The following is a 25,607-nucleotide window of genomic DNA, read 5'->3' on the forward strand; positions in this document are numbered from 1 at the left end:
GAAATTAATGAAGAAGATAGGGAAATGTTAAATAGAGAGATCACTCCAATATAACTTCAAAATGCAATTAAAAAACAGAAAGGTAACAAATTGCCAGGTCCGGATGGCTATCTGGGGGAATATTATAAATACTTTGGAAAGACTATAGAACAACTACAATTAGAAATTTACAATGAAGCATTGTTGGAAGCTAAAATACCCGAAACATGGAAAGAGACATATATCACCATGATACCGAAAGAAGGTGCCAATACAAAGCAGGTCAGTGACCAATTGCTCTCCTAAACACAGATTACAAAATTTTCATCTCAATACTAGCTGAAAGATTTAAAAAAATATTAAATAAAACTATACACATTGATCAGAATGGTTTTCTACCAACAAGACAAATTAGGAATAATACAAGAATTGTATTAGATATAATTGAATAATACGAAGCACACCTGGATAAACAAACTGCATTGATCTTTCTGGATGCACAGAAAGCTTTCGACAAAGTGAATTGGCAATATATGAAAAGACTAATACAGCAAATGAAATTCGGCTCCAAATTTGAACAACTAATAGACAATATATACACCACTCAGAAAGCCAAAGTAATTGTCAACAATGGAACAACTAAAACATTCCAAATAAATAAAGGAGTTACACAAGGATGCCCGCTATCTCCCCTACTTTTTTATACTACTACTGTACTTGAAACTCTTTTAAATGAGATCTGTAAAGATAATAACATCAAAGGAACAAAAATTAAAAAAGAGGAATACAAATTACAGGCCTTTGCGGATGACTTAGTTTTCTTCTTAGAAGAACCATTAGAGTCAGGGCAGCATTTAATCGGGAAAATAGAAAAATATAAAGAGATAGCAGGCCTAAAAATCAATAAACAAAAACCAAAATTTATGACCAGAAACATGACGAATAAACAAAGTAAGGAATTAGAAACTAAACTAGGATTCACTAACACGAAAAAAATTAAATATTTAGGAATAAATTTAACCAATAGATGCTCAACAATAAAAGAAGATAATTTCATAAAATTAGTAAATCAAACTAAAGCAGAATTAGGAAAATGGGGCAATCTGCAACTGTCATTGATGAGAAGAATAGCATATATTAAAATGAGCATACTTCCAAAATTTCTATACCTATTTCAAAGCATCCCAATAAAACTGAACTCCAAATTTTTTACTGAATTAAATAAAATAATATCTAAATTTATATGGCAAGGTAAAAAATCAAGAATAAAGATAGTAGATTTACAAGATATAAAGAGCAGAGGGGGATTCGGAATGCCAGACTGGAAAATGTACTATAAAGCAGCTTCATTGATGTAGATAAAGGAATGGATCAACCTTGATAACAAAACAAATTTTACAATTGGAAGGTCATGATTTAGAGAAAGGTTGGCATGCTTATTTATGGGACATAGGAGATAAAACACCAAAATACTTTAATAGACATCTAATTAGACAATCTTTATTTAAAACATGGAAAGAGATAAGACATAAACACTATAGAAAAATACCAAATTGGATATCCACAATGGAAGCTCTTATATATCCAAATACAATAGAAACGACAAAAAATATCAAATACAAAGAAATATTAAATACGAACTGTAAACTTAAAAGTAGGGAAGAATTAATAATACAAAACATAAATATAGATTGGTGGACATATCTTCAAATTCAATCATGATATAAAAAGGATATGGAACAAACAGGTATAGAAAGAACTACCCAACCACTAGATAAACTACTGACAGACCCAGAAGAAAAAGCAATATCAAAAATATATAAATATTTGATGGAATATGAAAGACCAGAGGAGATAGTTAAAGGTACAATGATTGCTTGGGCGAAGACCTTTGGCCATAATGTATATTTAGAGGAATGGGAACAAATTTGGAAGAGAAATACTAAATTAACAAAATCCACAACATACAAAGAAAACCAATATAAAATGTTATACCGTTGGCATCTCCCGCCCAAAAGACTAGCCAAAATGCACAAAAATTACAGCCCAACGTGTTGGAAATATAATAAGACTCAAGGCAACTTCTTTCATCTATGGTGGTTATGTCCAGAGACAAGAAAATATTGGAAAAAAAATAAATAATTGCTTGTGTCAAAAAACAAACACAAAAATAGAATATACACCAGAGTTTTTTCTACTGGGCATTATGAGAAGGTCTTATTCTAAAAATGTAAAATACTTAAGCTTGCATATAACAATAGCGGGAAGGATCGTATTTGCACAGAACTGGGAAAACCCACAAATACCTGAAGACAACGAGATCATCAAGAAAATATACGACTGCGCAGAGATGGACAGATTGACAATGGAACTTAATAATCAAAAAGATTCGAACTACTATGAAATCTGGACAAAATGGTACCAATGGACAAAAAAAAAGAAACTCAAACTAAACATTGAAATAAACATCAAGAAATCTAAAAGCAATCAAAAGATAACGTTGATAGAAATATATATATGATGTGGATTCACCTCTAAATATGATTATGTATTGTTTTTAAAACGGAAAAAAATTAATAAATACATTTAAAATTAAAAAAGAAATTTCCATGCAAACAATTGAAACCCAATATGCTGATGTCAAATTTTTGGTAAGCCTGAAATGATTACTTTGCTATGCATTCTTCACTATAGTGAAGAAATTCAAATGACAACACTTTACAGTTATGAAAATGTATGATGGAAGCTTAAACATTTAATTCTTAAACTCTTAATTTTGTTTTGCTTTATAGTCATGAGATGCAGACTACTTGCTGGGATCATCCCAAAATGACAGAGCTCTACCAATCTTTAGGTAAGAAGATGTTATTAAATCCTTGAAATATTAAAAATATTTTATTGATGGATAATTAATTAGATTTTAAAAGAAATGGATGGATAGCATCATATTTTACTTACTACCTTTATTGTTATTATTATTTCTGCTTTCTGCTGTAAGAAAATATTCACAAGTAAATTGACCTTGAATGACGACAGGGAGAGGACAATCAGGAACCTGTGATATAATGAACCTGTCAGATATGCTCCCCTTCAGAATCCAGGAAAGTAAGACTCCATGTGAGTTAGAAAGAATACCTGTACTAGTGGTTGCATCAGAAGCAAAGCAAGATCTGAAGGAAAAGGCGCATAGAATGCCAATGTCCCCAAACTCTCCCAGGTGACCTCCCTTTGTCCACCCATCCAATCCCCATGTCTATTTGGTGCCAGGTGGGTACATCTTCCATTGGACCTTACACATCTGGTATGTGTAGCCATTGACCTTGACAATGGCTACACATAAACATGTCCATGGTGCATAGCTGTGCCAGGAAGGGAATGGTGGAACTGCCTTCCTTTATATTCACATCTCGATGTTAATACTTCTCACAGGGTATCCTCCAGCCAACTTCCTTCCCAATGTTCCTATTCAATTTTCCTCCTCCTCCCACCATTACTATGAAAGCTAATGCAAGCAGAGATGCGGAGAGAAAAGGCAGAGGCTGACATTCGGAGCTCCTGCAACTGGGACATTAGTCCTATAAAAGAAAACACGAAACGTAAAATAGCAGCAATAACATTTTAAGACTTATTAGCGTACTTCGAGTGAAATAGATCAATCAATGTTTTTGCTTTCACATCTTTTTCCTTCACCCATTCAGCATGAAACATGGGGAAATGTTTCCAAGCTACTAAGTACGGTACTGTAATTTTTCTCTTTGCCTCCTCGAATCTAAGATTTCTTTAAATCCAATATCGGACTTATGTTAATTATTGAGACCTGTCCTACATATTTGGGCCCCAGTTTCTTTGACTTCTGTGTTGTTTGCAAGAACTTAGTTGATAGGAAGACCCAGTCTCCTATTTGGTATTCCTTGGGCTTGACCCTTTTCTTGCCTGCTTGGGTTTTGTGAGCCTGGTGGGCCTCATTGAAGGCTTTACGAGCCACAGGCTAGTTTACTTGTAATTGATCAATCCACTCATTTAACGAAGGGATTTTGGGCTCTTCCTGGGGTAATTCGGGGATGGGTACAGAGTCTTGGCCATAGACCAGTTGGAATGGGGGTGAAACCAGTGCTGCTGTGCACCGAATTATTATAGGCAACAGGTTGCTCCAATTATTCTGCTGATAGTTTATATAGCAATGGAGGTACTGTTCTAACACAGAATTCGTCCTCTTGCATTCCCCATACATCTGAGGATGTTGGGCGGAGTTTAACCCCTGGGTGGACCGTATCAGGGAAAGGAACTCCTTCCGAAACCTGGATGTGTGGTTTGGTGCATAGGAAGCTTTTTGAGAGGTGATTTTAAGAGTGATTTGGGGTGGCGTAGGAAGCTTTTGGAGAGGTGATTTTGGGAGCAATTTGGGGCGGCATTAGCCTTCGTTAGGACCTCCATTCCTTGCTTCTCCTCGCTGTCCGTCTCCACTCGATTAGCCTTCACTTTGTCTGCCCGCCCTTTTTTTTAAGCTTTAACGTTTGGATTTTCCTAATGGATTTGCACGCATTATTTGCTTTTACATTGATTCCTATGGGAAACAGTGTTTCATCTTACAAAATTTTCTACTTACAAACCTCGTCACGGAATGAATTAAGTTCATAAGATGAGGTATCACTGTATATATTATTTGGATTGAAAAGCTGAAAACTTAAAAAACAACACCAAGTGATTTAAGGACAGTATGGTTACCATCTATTGGTAGAGACTGTATTTGTGAGAAAGTTTTCGAGTTGGAATTTTTTGTTTACTTAGACTCGACTTTCATGAAACGTGCTATCTGGATTAATTAAACCTGTTGTTGCTTCTGCGCACACACAAAAAAGCGCCTTGTTGGCTTTTTTGTAGGCTGTTTGTTTAAGCAGCTGGACAAAATTAGCCATTTTTTATGTAAAGGAGAAGGAGATGGAGGAATTAAGAGAAATAAGAGACTTGTTGGGTAAGCTTTGCATGGAGATTACTGAGGACATTAAAGGTTTCCACCATGAAATGAGATTAATAATTGACATTGGAATTGGAACTGGAATAGGATTACAAATTGGAGATGGCAAAGAGGACATTGACAACTGTTATAATGGACTTGATGAATTTGGAATTGGAATAGAAAAAGCAGAAGAACATGAAGTGGGAGTAGAAGATGTACCAGAACAAGATGGACTTGAAACATATAAAGAGACAATTACTGAATGTGGAAATAAAAATAATTTTGGGATTAAGGATGAATTAATTGGGGAATATATTACATATTTTTTGATGGTGTATGGTTACATGCTGAGGTGGAACAAGAGAAATCTGGGGGTAAAATTATAGAAACTTCTGGAAAAGGTTTGTTGGATGATGATATCAATGCCCATGTCTTAAATGATGAGTATATTAAGTTAAGCACTGTTAAGAGAAGATAAAAGCAAGGTTATCAGATTTTGCCAATTTGAAAAGGAATGGGAATTAAAGAGTGGGAATTTGCAAAGAGGGGATTTTTAAAGGGGGCTTTTTATTTAAAGAAGAGATGCATGAGGCCAGCATGTCCTTCATGAGTGGCAGGGGGTGTACGTTTTCGGGTAGGAATTTTTAAATTTTTCTCTCTCCTCATACATTAATCAATTCAATACATCTTCTATTTTAATACAATAAAATACAAATATTTTGTTGATAAATAGTTCATTCTTCCCTCCACATACTATTTCAGTTTTGTCATCCAGTTGAACCAATTGTCATGTAATTAAAATCATTAATATTTCTTCTGATATTTAATAGAAACAATATTTATAACTTATTGAACACTCAGCCAAATTGCCTTCATTCTCTCTTTATACATTTTATTCAAAGCTAAATACTCCTATTAATACTAAAAAGTGAAAGAAAAAACAAACAAATCGAATTACAAACTTCCTCCATCTTCCTCTTAGTAATGTATATTTGATACTCCCCAAGTTTTTTTTAAAAAAAATTAAGCCCAGTTTAATGGTTAACATCTACATTTAATATGACTGAAAAGAAAACTTTAAAAGTTCTAATATAATTTAAAAACATTCATTACGACTTCTGGTGGCCGCTCGAGGTACAGCAGCCGCAAGGTACAGCAGCCACTATCTCCCTCCTGAGGCTGCTTTTTCCTTTGTTTTCTGAGATCCTTCGAGACGCAGATCGTCTGGAGTAAGACATGGGCAAAGAGGGGACAACCAGGCATTGTGGGGTTAAAGGCATTTACCCTCGATGCGAAGGGAACCCTCCCTATTAGGATTCAAAGGCGTCCGCTGCCACTGAAAAGTATGGTGGACTCGAAGCTTTGACAGCCACGAAAAGAGGAAGCAACCCAGATTGACAGATCAACCCGTTTTATTGTAAGCTGAAAGCTGTATTGTATTTATGGGATTCTTACATAACAGAACAATCTGTATATCCTAATAATCTAATAAGCGAAAGAATTATAATAGATATAACAGATGGATTCTGATGGATTTTTAAGAAAGCTGGACCAGGATACAGGAAGAAGGGACCCAAACACTACTTAGCTGGCGATAGTGAGTGGTGTGAGAAAGATAACACTCCGATCAAATAGATAGGAGTTGTGTAGCAATCTGATCTAGACATTTATGTTACTCGTCCCTTCAGAATCCAGAAATTTAATTGTTGGTTCCGATTTGACTGAAAGATGGACTGAATGAGCGGAGGATTTCCTTTATTTACCTTGATTGATTGATTGATTGGGCAGTTCATACCAAACTCCGGGGCTGATTGAGTGCGAATTCTAACAGGCTGCAATCGTCCTATGGTTTTTTGTACTTGGTGATTTGGTGGATTGCTATCGGGCTATTAATTGTTAAACTAGAAGAGAGAATGGTAATCCAGGAGGAAGACAATTCTGTGATTCCCTGTGCTGACTGGAGGAGGAATTAGACAGAGGAGTTGAAGGACAATAGGTCTTGCTGTGATACCGGAGGAGTGCAATCCCCCCCATAGATCGAAAAAGAAAAGTAATGAGGATCGAGGAGGTGGCGTACTTGTGTAAGCGATGTGGAGTGGAGAGCGGAGACCAGAGGGTCGGGTGATTTGAGGTGTGGTTGGTGGAGATTTTGAGACTCGTTTGTGCTTAGGACTGCCAGCTTTTTTTCAGCTTTGACTGTCTTTGACTTCCGGCTTCTTCACCAACAATTTCTGTGTCGAGCAAACCTAAACAAATCTGGAAATGACGCAACGGGAGCATTAGACCAAGAAATCATAGAGAAACCATAGAGAAACCACAGAGACTAGAGACTATAGAAGTTAGCAATCATAGAGACATCAGACCATAGATTTTAGACCATAGATCATAGAATCTGATAAGTGGAGAAAGACTAAAGCAACGTAAACTAGGAAAAGCCTCTTGGAACTTTTTGCCTTCTCTAACTGATGGATAAGAGAATTGAATTGAACTGATCCCTAAAGGAATTAAGTAAAAAAGAATTTTAAAAAAATTTAAAGGAAAAAAAATATCCAACATTATAGGAAGAGAGGATTTATACTTATATTATATTTAGCATTTATACTTATATTTACAATAATATTTCATATGTATATTTTTATTTAACAATTAGAGTTAACACATAACAAATAGTATTTATTGCTTAGTAATTAGTAATTAGACTTGTATTATTATCATAGCTTATATTATTATATTATTATAGCTAATTAAATACCATATTATTATAGCTAATGAAATACTAAATATTAAATGTTTAAAAATAATAATTAAGTATTGTGATTTTGAAGGTATTAATATACCATAAGTAACATTATATATCCAGACATTTTCTATAATCTTTTGCAGTTTTGCAGCTTTGACAATCAGTATTATAACAAGTCATATAGAGTTTGTTAAAAGTATAATGTAATAAGATAAGTATTGCCTTCCCTTTCCTTTTCTCTATCCTTCCTTTTTGCTTCTCCTTCTTCTCTGAATTGTACTTGATATATATTATATTATATTTGATATACATTATATTTTGAATTATATTTGATATATAGCACATGAGTGAAAAATTATATATTTAGAATATATACAGTGATACCTCATCTTACGAACTTAATTGGTTCCGGGAGGAGGTTCGTAAGGTGAAAAGTTCGTAAGATGAAACAATGTTTCCCATAGGAAACAATGGAAAAGCAAATAATGCGTGCAAGCCCAAAACTCACCCCTTTTGCACATTATTGCCGGCATTTGGATCCTTGTTTGGGGGCAGGGGACGGAGGGGGGGGTGGACATGACATTCCTGGTGCTGCTGCTGCCTCTCAAAGGGAAACCGCCGCCACCGCCACTATCCTGTTGTCCTAGCTAGAGGGATGGAATTCGCCGGGACATGGCAGCCCCATCCTTTAAGAGGATGGGACTGGAGCAGAGGGGCAGCTACAAAGGGGCTGGCTCGGTGAAAGGGCTCCCAGTGAAGGGGCTGTGAGAAGGTTTTCTCCGAGCGCTTTGGGAACGCCCGCCTGCCCCTCTCGCACTGCGTGTGGGCTCTCTGACTGCTGCAGGGATTTCCCTGCCTTGTGATGTCACTGCCAGGCTTTCCCATTCGATTACAGCCCCCGCCGGGATTCCGTACTCAGAGAAAGCAGCCACTTCCCTGGGAGCACTTTCTCTGAGCACTTCGGGACCTCCTGCTCCGCCCCTCTTTAGGAGAGGTGGGGTGGGCATTCCCGAAGCACTTGGAGAAAGCACTCCCAGCAAACCGTGCTCTGGGTTCCCAAGATCGCAGTCCAAAATCCCTTCTGCCTTGGTGGTTTTTTTGCCTGTTGCCATGAGATTCCTCCGGCGGCAAGCAAGGCTCGATGTCCTGACTCCTGAGGAGCTGGTTCGCCTGTGTTCCCAGTCCTGAAATCGCCTTGCAAGGAAAGGAGGCAACGACATCCCTGTCATTTCCCCATTCTGCCAGAGATCTGTGTTTTGATGTGGTCTTGACATTGAAGGCAGGTTGGGGGGTTTGCGTTGGGAAGGTGGAAAAAAAATGTGAAGGTTTAAAACCACCGGCTCTCTTGTCTTTGCTGAAGGGAACAGGGCTCCGGACTCAGTTTTGTGATTCAACTCTCACTTTGTTTTGCTTTGGAACAGGGTCATTTTTTTAATCTCTGGGGTTTTTTTTGCCTCTGCAGTTATCCAAAAGAAGCCAGGAGGCTGGAGATAAGAGACAACAGGGACCCTGCTCCCCCCCCCCCTCTGCCTGCCTGTGCTTCCCCGATTCTCCCGGCTTATTTTGGATAACGAGGGGAACACGTCAATCACAAGCCAGCATTCAATCACGGGGAGGGTCCTAAGAAGTTAAACTTAAGAAATAGAAAACTGCTTTCCCCCCTCTGTACACACACACAAGGTGAAGCTGTTGGGTTTTTATTTATTTATTTTTAAATTTTCTTTTCCATAAATCTTCACGATCCTCTATCAGACACTTGTCAATGCAACCCTACAGTGAGAAGAGTCTCTGCAGGCAGGCAGGCACAACTCTCGCTCTTTCCCTCTCCTTCCCATGAAACTAATAACTAAACCACACAGCATTTCTTTCGGCCAGGCAGAAATAAGATCGTGCTGCTGGTAAACCAAATGCTTGCTTCTCCCCTTCAGCTAAAACTAATGACCAACACAGAGAGAGAGAATGCCCCATCCTTTCTCCAAGTAGCAAAGCTGAGAGCTTGGCGGGCAGATTGGGGGGACGGTTCTCCTTGCACATCCATCCCATTTGCCAAGTCAGCCCCATCTTTCACCGGGCATAAATCATAAGCTCTTGGGTTCTCCCTCTGGGCGCGCGCACACCTTGGACTTTTCCTCCACAGTTCTCTCACACCCCCACCTCCCCTAACAGCAGAGGAGAAAAGCAGCGTTGGCCCAAACCACGGACGCAGTGAATGCATTGTCATGGCAACTGGCAGAGACAGGTGGGCAGGCCAGCCCCAGCCCCCTCAGCTTTTGTACTGAGAGAACTGAGCTGGCTTCGGGCAATGCATTCATTGCGCCTGTGGCTTGGGCTGCCGCCGCTTTTCTTCTCTACTGTTAGGGGAGGCGGGGGGGAGAGCTTTGCGCCGGGCTTCTCCAGGCTCCAAAGCGGCACAAAGCTCTCACTGCTTCCTCTGCAGATGGGAGGCTCCTTGGGGAAAGCAGCCGCAGGAGGAGGAGGAGGAGGAGGAGAAAGCCCGAGAGAGAGACGGATAGGGTGGGCGAGCGGGCGGGCGGCAGCGGCAGAGCTCCTTGGGGAAGGCGGCCACAGGAGGAGGAGGAGGAAGAGGAGGAGAAGCCGCAGCTGTCACAACCACTGTGGCCACCCTTTCCTTTGGAGCCGCACTGGGCTCTGAAGCGGCGCAAAGCTATCCCCGCCTCCTGTGAAGCCGGAAGGCTCTTTGGGGAAGGCAACCACAGGAGGTGGAGGAGGAAGAGGAGGAGAAGCTGCAGCAGCCCCCGCCGCTGTGCCCCCCTTTTCTTTGGAGCAGTGCTGGGCTCCGAAGCGGTGCAAAGCTATCCCCACCTTCTCTGCGGATGGGAGGCTCCTTGGGGAAGGCAGCCACAGAAAGAGGAGGAGAAGAAAGCCAGAGAGAGAGAGCCGGATGGGGTGGGCGAGTGTGCGGGGGCAGCCGCAGGAGGAGGAGGAGGAGGAAGAGAGGAGGAGAAGCTGCAGCTGTCACCTCCGCTGCGGCCACCCTTTTCTTCAGAGCCACGCTGGGCTCCAAAGCAGCGCAAAGCTCTCCGTGCCTCCTCTGCAGCTGGAAGACTCCTTGGGGAAGGCGGCTGCAGGAGTAGTAGTAGGAGAAGGGGACCGGGAAGTGAGTGGGGGGGGGAAGTCCTAGGCAAGCCTCCTCTAGCGGTCCCGCTCCAGCCCCGTATTGGCCCTTCCTTGCGCTGGGCTCACTTCTTCGGCATCAAACTTTTGACGGGGAGGGGGGAGACGTGGTGCGGTTGCCGGGTTTGCCTGCTCTGCCTGCTGCGGCAGCGGCAGCGGCTGCTCTGGGCGCGGTGTGCGGCTGCTCCCGCGGCGGCTGTTGGGACTGAGGGAATCCCCCTCTCCCTCCGGCTTTCATTTTATTTCCAGTCACGTGAAAAGAGCGGGGGAGAGGCTCCCCCCCAAAAAATCCCCGCCGTCAGCCGGAGTTCCTTTTTGTTGGCAGGGCGGGCTGGCGGGAACGAAGGGGTTGGGTTGGTTTTGTTTTGTTTTTCTCCTCAGGAAGGCAGGCGACGCTCCGGTTAGAAAAGTCCATAGACGGGGAGGAGGAGGAAAGGGGACCGCGCAACCTCGTCCTCGTCGTCCGCGCCAACCTGCCCTTCTTCCACGTTGGGTGGCTGGTTCTCCTCATATAAGACCGCAGCGGCGGTGGAAAGCTTCGCCGCGCTCCCCTCGCGCTCTCGCCGTGGCTGTGAAAGGAGCTGGCAAACTTAAAGGATGGGGCATGATTAATTGGGGAGGGCTGGGGACGGGTGGAAGGAAAGAAGTGAGCGCGGGAGGGGCGGCCCCGCCGATTCACTTCAAAGCGATCTTCTGCCCAAACTGCCGGGAGAGTAAGGAGAGACTGCGGAGCTTAAGACTAACCTCCCGAGCGGGAAAGCGCTCCAAGCGGTCCTAAAGCCCAGGGTCTCCTGTGCGAGGTAGCTCCTATCCGCCCCCCCTCCCCTGTCAAAAGTTTGATGCCGAAGAAGTGAGCCCGGCGCAAGGAAGGGCCAAGGCGGGGCTGGAGCGGGACCGATAGAGGAGGCTTGCCTAGGACTCCCCCCCCTCACTTCCTGGTCCCCATGTCCAGCGCCCGAACATGGTTGTCCTCCCCTCGGAGCCTCCCCGCTGCACAAGAGGTGGGGAGAGCTTTGTGGCGCTTCAGAGCCCGGCGCGTCACCGAAGGAAACAGTGGCCACAGCGGCTTCTCCTCTGAGCAGGCAGCGGCTCCTAAGCCGGCTCCATGTTCCGGCACAGCTTTACCCCCCCCCCCCACGGAATCCCGGTGGGGGTGGCAATCAAATGGAAAATCCCAACTCTGACAGTCACAAGGCAGGGAAATCCCTGTGGCAATCAGAGAGCGCACATACAGTAAGGGACCGGGCTCGGGTTCGTAAGACGGAAATGGTTCTCAAGACGAGATAAACAAATAGTAAACCCCGGGTTCGTATTACGAAAAGTTCGTGTGACGAGGCGTTCGTAAGATGAGGTATCACTGTATTTTATTTAGAAAGCATCTTAGAAATTCAGCTTGCTTGTATAATCATTGAAGGGCTTTTAAGATAATTATTAATTAACTGTAATTTAAATTTAAATCTCAGATATCTAAACCGATTGATACTAGTTAATAGTTGATATTTTATTGTTATGGCATAGTCATTTGGAATAGAATTTTTAACATTCTCGTGGCACAACGACAAATTGATGAGATGCTAGTGGCTGACAAAGAAAAAAGTGATATGAACCTCATGCAAAATATGAATAAAACCGTAGCCCTAATGCAGGAGATGATGGTCAAACTACAGGATTCAATTACCAACAACCACACTGAACTGAAAGCAGATATCGCCAGGCTTGAAAACAGACTAGAAATGTCACAGATGGCTACACAGAAAAATGAACAACAGATCATAAAAGTAGAAAAAAGGACTGAGCAGAATGGAAAAAAATAGATAACAAAAATCTCAAGAAATTCATTAATCCATCTCAAAATGGAGAGGTCCGCCAACTTTTTGAGATTCCAAAATATAGCGGAATCAGAAGGGGAAAATATAGGTGAAATGTTGACAATTGTAGCCGGTATCTTGCAAAAAAGCCATGAGGAGGTGGTCAATGAAATCAATGAAATTTTTAGAATCCAAATTAATTATGCTAGAAGACACCATCTCCCCAGAGAGGTCCATTTAAGATTCCTAAAGAAGAACATAAGGGGTAATGTATATGTTGCCTCAAGAGAAGGAAAACTTACATATAGGGGCTCAGAACTTAACATCTTGAAACAAATCCCTAGGAGACTTAAGGAAAGACAAAGAAAATACAAACCTCTGGCAAAATTGCTAAATAAAAAAGGAATAAATTTCAGATGGAATATACCATAGGGCATGACAATCACCTTGGAAGGAAGAAGGATTAAAGTAGAGAACATAGAACAAGCCCAAGAAGTGCTTGAACAGGTTGCAAGACTAGAACTAGAATCAGAAAGTGGAGACAGGCTAAAATCAAGTAAGGAAGAAGATTACGGCACAAGACAAATAAATGAGAAGAGAGAGAGAGAGGGTGAGCAGAGAATCGGAAGAAGAAACAAACAAAGAAAAGGAAGAAGGAGCAAGAACCAGATCTCGGACTGCGGCAACAGACAACAAGTAAAGAAACAACAACAACAAATCATTAAATTTTATTTTTATCTCTTTTTTTACAACTGGAATGCAACATGAAATGGCAGGTAAACAAAAAAAAGAAAAGACCAACCCTCCCTGAAACATTTAATAATCTAACAGATGAATTAGACCTATTAATCCGACACCCCAAAACATTCAATTTACATTTCACTCGATCCCACATAATACTTTCTCAAGGATCGATATGGTATGGATTGACGAAGGACTAAGCCACAAAGTAAAAACTTTAGAAATTGAACTGAATCATTGGGCAGACCACAATCCACTCCATATAACCTTCCTTGGAGAAAATAAAAGCTTCAATACTAAATTACTTACAGACGAAAATTATATTGATCTGATTAAAAAAGAGAGAATTTTTTCTAACAGAAAATAAAAAACAACCTACAAGGATACAAATAATTTGGGATACCCTTAAGGCATACATCAGAAGAATAACAATTTCATAGACTGCAAATAAACTTAAAGAAGAAAGGAAAGAATATAATTATAACTTAAATAAAATTACAAAATTAGAAGCATTATTACAACAGGATACCCCCCCAAAAAATCATATATTCCCTGATGGATGCTAAACATAAAACTAACCTGATCCACGAACAGGAACATGCCAGAAAGATAAAATAAGCTAGACAAACTTATTTTGAATCGGCCAATAAGCCAAGCCGATGGCTAGCCCCCAAAATAAAAAAAAGCAGAAGTGAAAAAATAGTTTATCAGCTTGTAGATGAGCAGGGTGCATTACAACATACAGAAGAAGGGAAGAAAAAGATAATATATGATTACTACAAAGGGTTATATATACAAGAACAGATTGACATAACGAAAATAACGAGTTATTTGTCAGAAAACAACTCTTTGCTAATCAGTGATCAAGATAGAACAATAATAAACAGTGAAATAACAACCCAGGAAGTACAACAATCTCTAAACAATCAGAAGAAGAATAAATCACCAGGTCCAGACGGCTTTCCAGCGGAATTTTATAAAAAGCTAAGTCATGTTTTTGAACCTGTACTATTAGAATTGTATAATGAAACGTTCCAACAAGCAGACATACCTGACACTTGGAGGGAATCTTACATAACAATTATCCCGAAGAATGAAACAGAAAGAGATAAAATTCAAAATTATAGGCCTATATCATTATTAAATGCGGATTACAAAATTCTAATGACAATCATGGCAGATAGGTTAAGGAACATTTTAAATAAAATTATTAACCAAGATCAAAACGGGTTTCTTCCATACCGTCAAATCAAAAATTGTACCAGAACAGTTTTAGATATTTTAGAATATTGTGATGTACACCCAGGCAAAAAAGTAACATTGGCTTTCCTAGACGCACAAAAGGCCTTCGACAATCTTAATTGGCAATATCTCTTACAATTAATTCAAAAATTAGACTTCGGGAACAATTTTATAAAGATTATGCAAAACATATACTCACAACAAGCCACTAGAGTGATGGTTAACAATGACTTTACAGAAAAATACCATATAAACAAAAGGGTCCGCCAAGGGTGCCCATTATCTCCCCTACGTTTTATAACAGCCCAACAAATTTTGTTAAACAGGATTAGAGGTAATAATGAGATACAGGGCATCAGAATTAAAGACCAAGAATACAAGGTCCAGGCATATGCTGACGACATGGCATTCTTTTTCAAAGACCCATCAAAATCCAGATTGAAATTACTTAGGGATATAGAAATGTTTGGGGAGTTTTCGGGGTTAAAAATTAATAAACAAAAAACTAAAATCATCACTAAAAACACGACCGAAAAGGATAGAATTGGAGAAAAATTTTAATTTTCAGGTAACAAAAAATATCAAATATTTGGGCTTAAATTTAACTAATAAAATTTCATCGATTAAAAAAGACAGCTATGACAAACTACTCATAGAGAAAAATGGGGAAATCTTCAATTATCTTTTTTAGGAAGAATTGTGGCAATTAAAATGAATATCTTCCTGAAGTATTTATATCTATTCCAAATAGCTCCTATTTATTTAGACACAAAATTTTTCAGAGAACTTAATAAAATTATTTTAAAATTTATATGGCAAAAAGCCAAACCTAGAATCAGGTTAAAATATATTCAAGACAATAAAAGACGAGGCAGACTAGGGCACCCAGATTTTAAATATTACTATGTAGCAGCTTCTATAATTTGGATAAAAGACTGGATTCAACTAGCAAATAAAAAAAATATTAACATTAGAAGGCCATGACCTGCAAATAGGGTGGCATGCTCATTTGTGGAAAAATGATAGCAAAATATCAACCATTTTTAATAAAATAAGAAAATCCCTATTAAAATCATGGTATGAGATTAAAAGGAAATATTATATAAAAATCCCCCTTTGGCTTTCAACAATGGAGGCCATTATATATCCTAATTTAATCGACCCGACAAAATCTGCAACATATAAGGACATTCTACACCAGGATGGACAAATAAAATCTAGAGAAGATTTGGAAACTCAACACAGTAAAATGGACTGGTGGACATACAACCAGATATACGAAAGATACAAATGGAATAGGTGTAGAAAAATCCCTCAACACACTAGACAAAATTCTTTTGGGTCCAGATCAAAAAATATAACAAAAATATACAATTACCTTTTGGAAAATGATAATCCGGAAGAAATAATAAAAGAACCAATGTTAGCATGGGCCAAAAACATAGGCCGAAACGTCTATTTCGCAGAATGGGAGAAAACTTGGAACATTACCAGCAAAATTACTCTATCTCTGGCCTACAAGGAGAACTTCTATAAAATTTTCTATAGATGATACTTGCCTCCCTCAAGAATCGCCAAAATGTTCCCAAAATATGCCCCAACGTGCTGGAAATGCAATAAAGTAATTGGCTCTTTTTACCACATGTGGTGGATGTGCCCCAAAGTACAATCGATGTGGAAGACCATACACAATTGGCTAGTTGAAATTACCGATAAAGAAATAGAATTTACCCCAGAGGGATTTTTACTTGGCATCTGGGGAAAAAAAACCCCAAACATATACTGTATCTAATTACAGACAAAATCACTTCTACTAGAATAGCTTACACCCAAATTTGGAAAAGTAAAAACATACCCTCGGAATCTCAAATCATAGAAAAAATATATAGATGTGCGGAAGTAGATGAGATGACTAGAGATATTAAGGGAACAAAAGAAAATGAATCAATTAAAATATGGGAGAATTGGCATAAATGGATTAAAAAAAGATACATGACAGAAGGAATGTAAACCTCAGGTTTACATTCAAATGAACTACTCATCATACCGTTAATTATGTAATAGGGGTATATGTTAACAACTTTTCCTCTCTTTTTTACCTCCTGCTCTTTTTTCTTTCTTATTAACACATATCAACTGAGATTGACGTAAGCTCCCCGTTTTTTCCATTAATTGCTTTAAAATTTAATGTGCTATAAAATAAGATCTGCACTTTCAGATCACAGAGAAGGAGAGAGAAAGGTAGTGCTTTTTACATTTTGTATTTTTTGAATTCAAGGAGGTGGGGCAGATATTACTGGCTGTAAGGGACAATTTTATAATCATATAACTATAAACCAAAATCAGCAAAGTTTGGTAGCAATAGGGGTTGTTGATTTTCTTGCTAAGTACTTGTATTTCAATACATTGTTAAGATGACTGGCTTCGTGCAGTGTAACCCTTGTTTGGCTGTTGTGTTTCATAGTACCTTGTGGAACTTGGGGTGCTGCCCTCTTTGCATAAGGACATAGTTTATATGGCGAGATCTCTAGATTGTAGCCCTTAGTTTGTAGCTTGCAGTCAGAAGTGGAAAGATTGTCCCAGCCACGTGCTGTAATGCAGTCATGTGTGCAGCCTCCACTTCCACAACGCACCCCGAGGGGGAGGGCTGTGTGGACAAGTGTCAGTTCAGGAAGATTATGTACAGTTGAGCAAAAACATAGCAATTTTGGTCTCTCTGTATCAAATTCCTATAATGTTCTTGCAGATTTAAATAGTAAGGATGTTGTAGATATTAGCAAGGCCCCTCAGGCGGAGAATGAGGGGATGTTCAAAGGGGAAGTTGTTGTAAGTGAGGTGCCTGGTGTCACCAAAACATCAAGTGCAGTTAGTAGAAATAAAAAGAGGACACATTTTCTTGTGGGTGACTCGACTGTTAGAGGTGTTGATTTGGGACAGAATAAGGATGTGGTAAAGGTGCTGAGGTGTCTCCCAGGGGCCACTACCAGCAGGGACAGGAGGTGGATTACAAACATTATCAAGGCTGTGAGTAAAGGTAATAACATTGATGTGGTGGTGCATCTTGGCACAAATGATTTGTCCCAGAGAAATGTTAATCTAGTAAAAAGAGATTTCCAATGTCTTAGCGCGGAATAACTGATTCAGTGACATTCCCAGAGGTGTTACCGGTTTGTGGCCAGGAGGATAAAACAACTTGTATCAGAGAGTTTAATGTGTGGTTAAGGCAGTGGTGTAAAGCTGAAGGTTTTGGCTATGTAAGTCATGATGTCAGTAGGTGGTCTAATAGGGAGTTGTTTAAGAGGGATAATTTGCATCCATCATACAGAGGTACCCAGGTGCTCGGTGAGGAGTTCAGAACTTTTTTGGACAGGCATTTAAACTAGGTAAAGGGGACAGAGATGTAACTGATGTGGATGATTTCTGTCCCCGACCAATGAGGATAAATCAGTTTCTGGAAGCTTATGAAAAGGGAGCTGCAAATAAAATAGATGTAGTTGTTGATGATAAGGGGCAAACTAATAATGAAAATAATGTTCTTTGGGTAATGTGCACGAATGTTTGAAGCTTGAGCAACAGGTTCTATGAGTTAATGGCCATAATATCTAGAGATAATTTGGATCTGGTTGCCATAATTGAGACATGGTTTAAGGATTCTAATGAATGGGAAATATCCATACCAGGATATACACTGTATAGGAAGGATAGAATAGAGAGAAGGGAAGGGGGAGTAGCCATTTATGTTAAAGAAAGTCTAAAAACAACACTAATTGAAAATACATGTAAAGATCTGGAGACTCTCTGGATTTGCAAAATAAAGAAGGTTCTGTCATTACAATTAACTACAGGCCAGTTAGATTGACATCAGCTATAGTTAAAATGATAGAGACTCTACTCAAAAAGAGGATAAATCAGCACCTAAAAAACAATAACTTATTGGAACCAAATCAGCATGGCTTTACTGAAGGCAAATCATGTCAGACTAATCTCATTGATTTCTTTGACTATGTCACAAAGGTGTTGGATGAAGGTGGTGCCATGGATATTGCCTATCTGGACTTCAGCAAAGCCTTTGATACGGTTCCACATAAAGAGCTGATAGATAAATTAGTGAAGATTGGACTTAATCCCTGGATAGTTCAATGGATTTGCAGCTATCTGAAGTGTAGACATCAGACAGTTATTGTTAATGGCGAGTATTCTGAGCAGAGACAGGTTACAAGCGGTGTGCCACAAGGGTCTGTTCTGGGTCCTATTATTTTTAATATATTTGTGATCTCAGAGAAGGAATTCCATCGTTACCCTGTCTTGCTTACTGGGAAAGATGGTGTCCTGCATTGGCATTATCCCCTGGGCCCGTCTTCACACGAGGGATCTCCAATGGCTTCTGTTACCCTTCCAGAGATCGGGTAACAGCAACTCGGCACGCCTCATCACCGTCCCAACCACAGTTTTAAGATCCCTTACATGGTGGACCTTCCCCGCTCTGGACAAGGGATCCCCCTTCAGGTGTCCAGATCAATTCACCATCACCATAGATGCCAGTTTAACGGACTGGGGAGCCCATGCCTAGGGCCTGATAGCCCAAGGAACGTGGTCAGTGGAAAAGGCTTCCAGACCTATCAACTGGCTGGAATTGAGAGCAGTGTCTTTGGCCCTCAAACAAATCAAATCGCACATTATCAATCAACATGTCCTGAATCTCACGGACAATATAGCTGCAAAGAGTCATATTTGCAGACAAAGGGGCACCAGGTCCAAGGCCCTGATGAGAGAAGCCCTGAAGTTGGATCTCTGGGCAGAGGGGCATCTACAGTCATTAGGGGCCGATCACATATTCTGAATCCTCAATGTACAGGCGGATTGGCTTTCCCGGTCGACTCTGGATCCAGGAGAGTGGAGCCTTCATCCGGTTCTGTTTCAGCAAACCTGCCTCAGATTCGGTCACCCATTGCTAGACCTATTTGCGACCGAGGCCAATGCTCAACTCCCTCAATTCTACTCCAGGTTCCCATCTCCGGGAGCGGAGGCGACAAATGCATTCAGAATCCCTTGGCCTTGAGGGCTGCTTTACGCCTTCCCTCCAATTCCAATTCTTCCAGATGTGATCCACAAGATCATCCTCGAGAAGGCCCAGGTGATTGTGATAGCCCCTCACTGGCCACGCCGGCCCTGGTTTAGGGAGCTTCAACGTCTGTCCGTCCAGGACCCCTGGCAACTTCCCATTTTGGAGGATATGTTGCAGCAGGGGGCCTCTCTCCACCCAGATCCGGAGTGGTTCCACCTCACCACTTGGCTATTATCCAGTGCGACTTAGATCTGCAAGGATACGACCCGGATACTGTAGAAATAATCCTAAAAGCCAGAAGGGTGTCCACCAACAGGATTTACGACCATACCTGGTCCAAATTCTACCAATGGTGCTCACAGGAGCATCTATCCCCCCTGTGTATTCCCATTCACAGGATAGTAGCTTTCCTCATGAAGGAGTTCCAGCAAGGCCTTTCATCCAGCACCATCCGTCGCCATCTGGCAGCCCTATCTTCGGTCTTAGCAGGGCCTCACAGACAACCACTCCGCTCCTTTCCGGAAATTCAAGAATTTCTAAGAGGTATTTCGAGCCTTCCAGGATTCAGAGATACCTGTCCTGGGACTTACCACGGGTTTTCCATTCCCTCACTCAGGCACCATACAAACCCCTAAGGTCAGCATCCTTCAGGTACCTATCTTACAAGGTAGCATTCCTGGTGGCGATAACATCTGCCTGATGCATCTCAGAATGGGCAGCCCTTTCCATTAGGCAGGATCTATGCCAGTTTCATTTGGACAAAGTAGTCCTGCGCTTGGACCCCACCTTTCTACCCAAGGTCAGTTTCCATGTTCCACAGATCCCAGGACATTGTGTTGCCTTTTGTTCCAAGCAGAACCATCATCTTGCGGTCAGATGGCACACCTTAGATCTCACCAGAGCGCTGAGAATCTATATCCAATGGACGAGACCCATTCGAAGGTCTGAAGCCCTATTCGTGGCCTACCATCCCAGGTCCATGGGATCCAAGGTATCCTCAACCGTAATAGGTCGTTGGATCCGAGGGACTATCTCAAAGGCTTATGAGTCAGCTTCCCTCACCATACCTAGAAGTATCGCAGCACATTCCACAAGAAGTGAAGGCACATCTGCCGCATGGGCAACTCAAGCTCCATTGGAAGAAGTCTGCAAAGCAGCCACTTGGGCCTCTCCAAACTCTTTCATAAGGCATTACAAAATTGACTCTTATGCTTCAGCGGATGCTGCCTTCGGCAGAAGAGTCCTTCAATCTGTTATCTCTCACGATAGTGAATTAATCCCTCCCTAGGGACTCATCTATTGGGTATGTCCCACGTGACTGCTGGACCCGCTCGCTCAGTACGGAGAATAGCCATTGATTGCTTACCTGAACGCCTCTTCTGGTACGATGAGCAGGTACAGCAGTCACTTCCCTACCTGTTTTTCATTCTAACTATGGTTATTCCTTTAACTTGTATCTTTTCTATCATGAGAGTTTAACACTATTGTGCCACCACAATTGAGCCTAAGTCTACGGATTAATGAATTCTGGGGAAGGGGCGGATCGAGCAAACTTTTTAAAGACTAGGCTTGGTCCCGAACAGATTGGACAGTGAGAAACCTACGTGACTGGTGTACCTGCTCATTGTATGAGAAGAGGCATTCAGGTAAGCTATCAATGCCTATTCTCATCTGTGCTGCTGCTCAGACATATTTCTCCCATTCTATATGTGCTGTTTTCATAATTTTTGCCCAGATGTAAGATCTTGCATTTCTCTGTTAAATATGATTCTTTTAGTTTCAGCCCATTGTTCAAGCTTGTCTAGATCTTTTTGAATCCTATCTCTATCTTGTTTAGTATTAGCAACACCACCTAGTGTTGTGTCATCAGCAAATTTGGTAACTTTTCCTTCAATTCCTTCATCTAGATCATTTATAAATATGTTAAATAGCACTGGGCCTAGGACAGACCCTTGTGGCACTCCACTTGAAACATTCTTCCAATTGGATGTGCAACCATTTATTACCACTCTTTGAGTATGATCACTAAGCCAGTTTTGAATCCATGTAACTGTTCTTTTGTCAATCCCATACGTGACCATTTTTTCAATAAGGATGGAATGAGATAATTTGTCAAATGCTTTACTGAAGTCAAAATATACCACATCTACTGCATTTCCCTGATCAACCCGTTTGGTAATTCTATAATAGAAAGAAATTAGATTAGTCTGCCATGACTTGTTTGTTACAAATCCATGTTGGCTCTGGTTAATTACTGCATTCCTATCCAAGTGCTGGCATACATGCTGCTTTATAACTTGTTCAAGGAGCTTTCCTGGTATTGAAGTCACAGACCTGTAGTTTCCTGGTTCCACCTTTTTACCCTTTTTGAAGATAGGGACAATATTTGCCCTTCTCCATTCTACAGGGACTTCTCCTATTGTCCATGAATTTTCAAAGATCACTGCAAGTGGTTCCGCTATTACTTCTGCTAGTTCTTTCAGTACCCCGGGATGTAGTTCATCTGGGCCTGGAGATTTGAATTCATTTTAATTAGCTAAGGGTTCCCTCACCTTTTCTCTGTCTATTAAGAGTTTATCCCCCTTCTTTACAGATTTGGCAATTTCTTCCTCTTTTGAGGCTTTAGCAGCATATATTATCTTTTTGGCCTCCTTCTGTCTCATTTTATACACCTCTCTGTCAGCTCTACTTCCAGACTCTTTATACTTCCTATAGGCACACTTTTTTCATTGACTATAGCCCTTACATCATTACTAAACCATAGTGGTTTCCTCTTCCTTTTACCTTTAGTTATTCGCCTTACATATAGTCCAGGGGCTTTTAAGATGGCCTTTTTTAATAGAGTCCACTGGGCACCCACTCCTGCCATTGCATCCCTCCCCTTTAATTCATTATTTAAATATTCCCCCATTTCATTTAAATTTGTTTTTCTGAAATCCAGTACTTTGGTTGTAGTATAGGATTGCTGACAATCACTTTTTACATCAAACCATAAACATAGGTGGTCACTGCAACTTAAATTTTCTCCTACCTTTACCTCTGAAACCCAATTCCCATTTGTAAAAACTAAATCTAGAATATTCTCCCCCCTAGTCGGTGTCTTAACCAGCTGTGCCAGAGCTGCTCCTGTAAGGGCCTCTACTATATTCTTACTTTTGCATATAGGAGCACTAGGGATATTCCAGTCAATGTCAGGCATGTTGAAATCACCCATAACCACAATATCTCCCCTTACTGCCATTTGGGTAATTTCATCCACCATCTTGTTGTCATAATCCTTAGATTGCCCTGGAGGCTTATAGATCACTCCAATTCTAATGACAGAACCCTCTTTAGTTTGCATGCAAACCCAGAGTCTCTAGCTCTTTACATGTATTTGAATTACTGTTGCTTTTAGACTTTCTTTAACATAAATGGCTACTCCACCTCCCCTTCTCTCTACTCTGTCTTTCCTATACAATGTACTGTATATCCAGGTAGGGATATTTCTCATTTATTGGAGACCTTCAACTATATCTCAGTTTTGGCAACCAGATCCAAATTATCTCTAGATATTATGGCCATTAACTCACAGAGCTTGTTGCTCAAGCTTCGAGCATTCATTTGTGCACATTACACAAAAAACATTATTATTATTTGTCTGCCCCTTATCATCAACAACTACATCTATTTTATTTACAGCTGCCTTTTCATAAACTTCAACAAACTGATTTATCCTCGTTGGTTGGGGACAGAAATCATTGACCCCCTCAGAGAGGGTTCGCAACTTGGGCGTCCTCCTTGATCCACAGCTGACATTGGAACATCGTCTTTCGGCTGTGGTGAGGAGGACGTTTGCCCAGGTTCGCCTGGTGCACCAGTTGCGGCCCTATTTGAACAGGGAGTCATTGCTCACAGTCGCTCATGCCCTCATCACCTCGAGGTTCGATTACTGCAATGCTCTCTACATGGGGCTACCTCTGAAAAGTGTTCGGAAACTTCAGATTGTTCAGAACACGGCCGCGAGAGCCATCGTGGGGCTTCCCAGATTCGCCCACGTTTCTACAACACTCTGTGGCCTGCATTTAAATGGAGAGTGATAAGGAGCAGAAGGAGGAGAATATTATTTCAATGGTCATGGTACTGCAGATGAGAAGGAAAGGCAAAGGGAGCAGCAGTTGAAGGAGTTGTTGGTGCAGGTGGAGGCTATCAGAAAGGAGCAGAGGAGAAAACCAAGAGTGCAGCCCGAGATGAGAGCAAAGAAGTGAAGAGTTGAAATTGACTCCTCTTTTTGGATATGCTTTTGAAAATCATTGTCAATTTTATTCTCTTTTATGGGGGGAGAGTTGGGTTAAAAGTAAAAGAATGGTAGGGTGGGGGAGGGATTTTTCCAAAATATATAAAAAAGCGATTGTAGGGGGAGTTCAGTGATGTAGCAACGTAATCAGGAAAGGTGCCTCATGATAGGACGGGGAATTCTTGTCTTCCCCCTCTCTTAGGGGGGAGCATGGGAGGAGGCACTTTGGGGGGTGATTGGGGTGAGGAGGGGGAAAATAAATAAACCAAGAGCAAAACAAGGAGGAGGAGGGGGATTATTTTTGTATATTATGAGTGATTATATTATAATAGTTTTAAATGTGAATGGTTTGGGATTGGATTTAAAATGTTATAGAATATTAAGGATGGCCAAGCAAAACAAGGTGGATATTATGATTTTGACAGAAACGCATAAAAGATGAGGAGGAAGGGATAAATTGGTTAATAAAAATTGGAAATGGGTATATGAATCTCGAGGAACGCAAAATAGTAGAGGCACTGCGATTCTTATTCATCAAAGGATTTTATTTGAGGAGGTTGGAGTTCAGAAAGATAGAGAAGGGAGGTGTTTGTTTGTTAAAGGGAAAATAAATCAAAAGAAATAGACACTGGTGGCAATTTATGCCCCAAATGCAAAAACAAAACAATTTATAATAAATACAAAGAGGAAGTTGGATAACTTTATGGAGGGCACAATGTTTTTGGCAGGAGATTTCCATATGCAATTAGCAAATGGGATTGGAAATAGCAGGATGTTACATTTAAATAGACTTAATATGGTGGATCTCTATGCAGACATACCAAATAGAGGTACTTATTATTCAGCAAGACATCATACATTTAGTTGCATTGATTATATATTAATGAATACGGTGAGCAATATACAAGTTAAAAAAGTAGATATAAAAATTATTTGGTTGTCAGATCATGCCCCACTATTGGCAGAATTGGAAATAGGTCAGGAATGTAATTAAAGAATTTGGAGATATAATGCAGTGGTAACTTCTAACAAACAAGATAAAGATAAACTGCAGACAGTGTTATGTAGACAGCGTTATCTACATGAAACCGCTGGGTGAGATCATCCAAGGGCATGGGGTGAGGTATCATCAGTACGCTGCTGATACCCAGCTTTACATCTCCACCCCATGTCCAGTCAACGAAGCAGTGGAAGTGATGTGCCGGTGTCTGGAGGCTGTTGGGGCCTGGATGGGTGTCCATTACCCTGGGGGGGGGAATTATTGACCCCCTCAGAGAGGGTCCCCAACTTGGGCGTCCTCCTCGATCCACAGCTCACATTAGAGAAACATCTTTCAGCTGTGGTGAGGGGGGTGTTTGCCCAGGTTCGCCTGGTGCACCAGTTGCAGCCCTCTTTGGACTGGGAGTCACTGCTCACAGTCACTCATGCCCTCATCACCTCGAGGTTCGACTACAATAATGCTCTCTACATGGGGTTACCTTTGTAGAGTGTTCGGAAACTTCAGATCGTGCAGAATGCATCTGCGAGAGCAATCATGGACTTTCCCAAATATGCCCATGTTACTCCAACACTCTGCAGTCTGCATTGGTTGTCGATCAGTTTCCGGTCACAATTCAAAGTGTTGATCATTACCTATAAAGCCCTTCATGGCACTGGACCATGAT

The 25,607-nt window shown here is 40.9% G+C and overlaps 1 protein-coding gene across 1 annotated transcript in view; it reads left to right on the plus strand.

The window, feature by feature from the left end:
- Positions 1-25,607, plus strand: part of LOC139167142 (dystrophin-like) — a 1,540,372-nt gene that overhangs the window by 1,231,137 nt on the left and 283,628 nt on the right. The window contains exon 60 of the mRNA XM_070751563.1: positions 2,772-2,833. Coding sequence (XP_070607664.1) covers positions 2,772-2,833 — 62 coding nt within the window. The remainder of the gene's footprint in view (positions 1-2,771; positions 2,834-25,607) is intronic.

This window comes from Erythrolamprus reginae, chromosome 4 (assembly GCF_031021105.1).
Source record: "Erythrolamprus reginae isolate rEryReg1 chromosome 4, rEryReg1.hap1, whole genome shotgun sequence".
NCBI classification, from domain to species: Eukaryota; Metazoa; Chordata; class Lepidosauria; order Squamata; family Dipsadidae; genus Erythrolamprus; species Erythrolamprus reginae.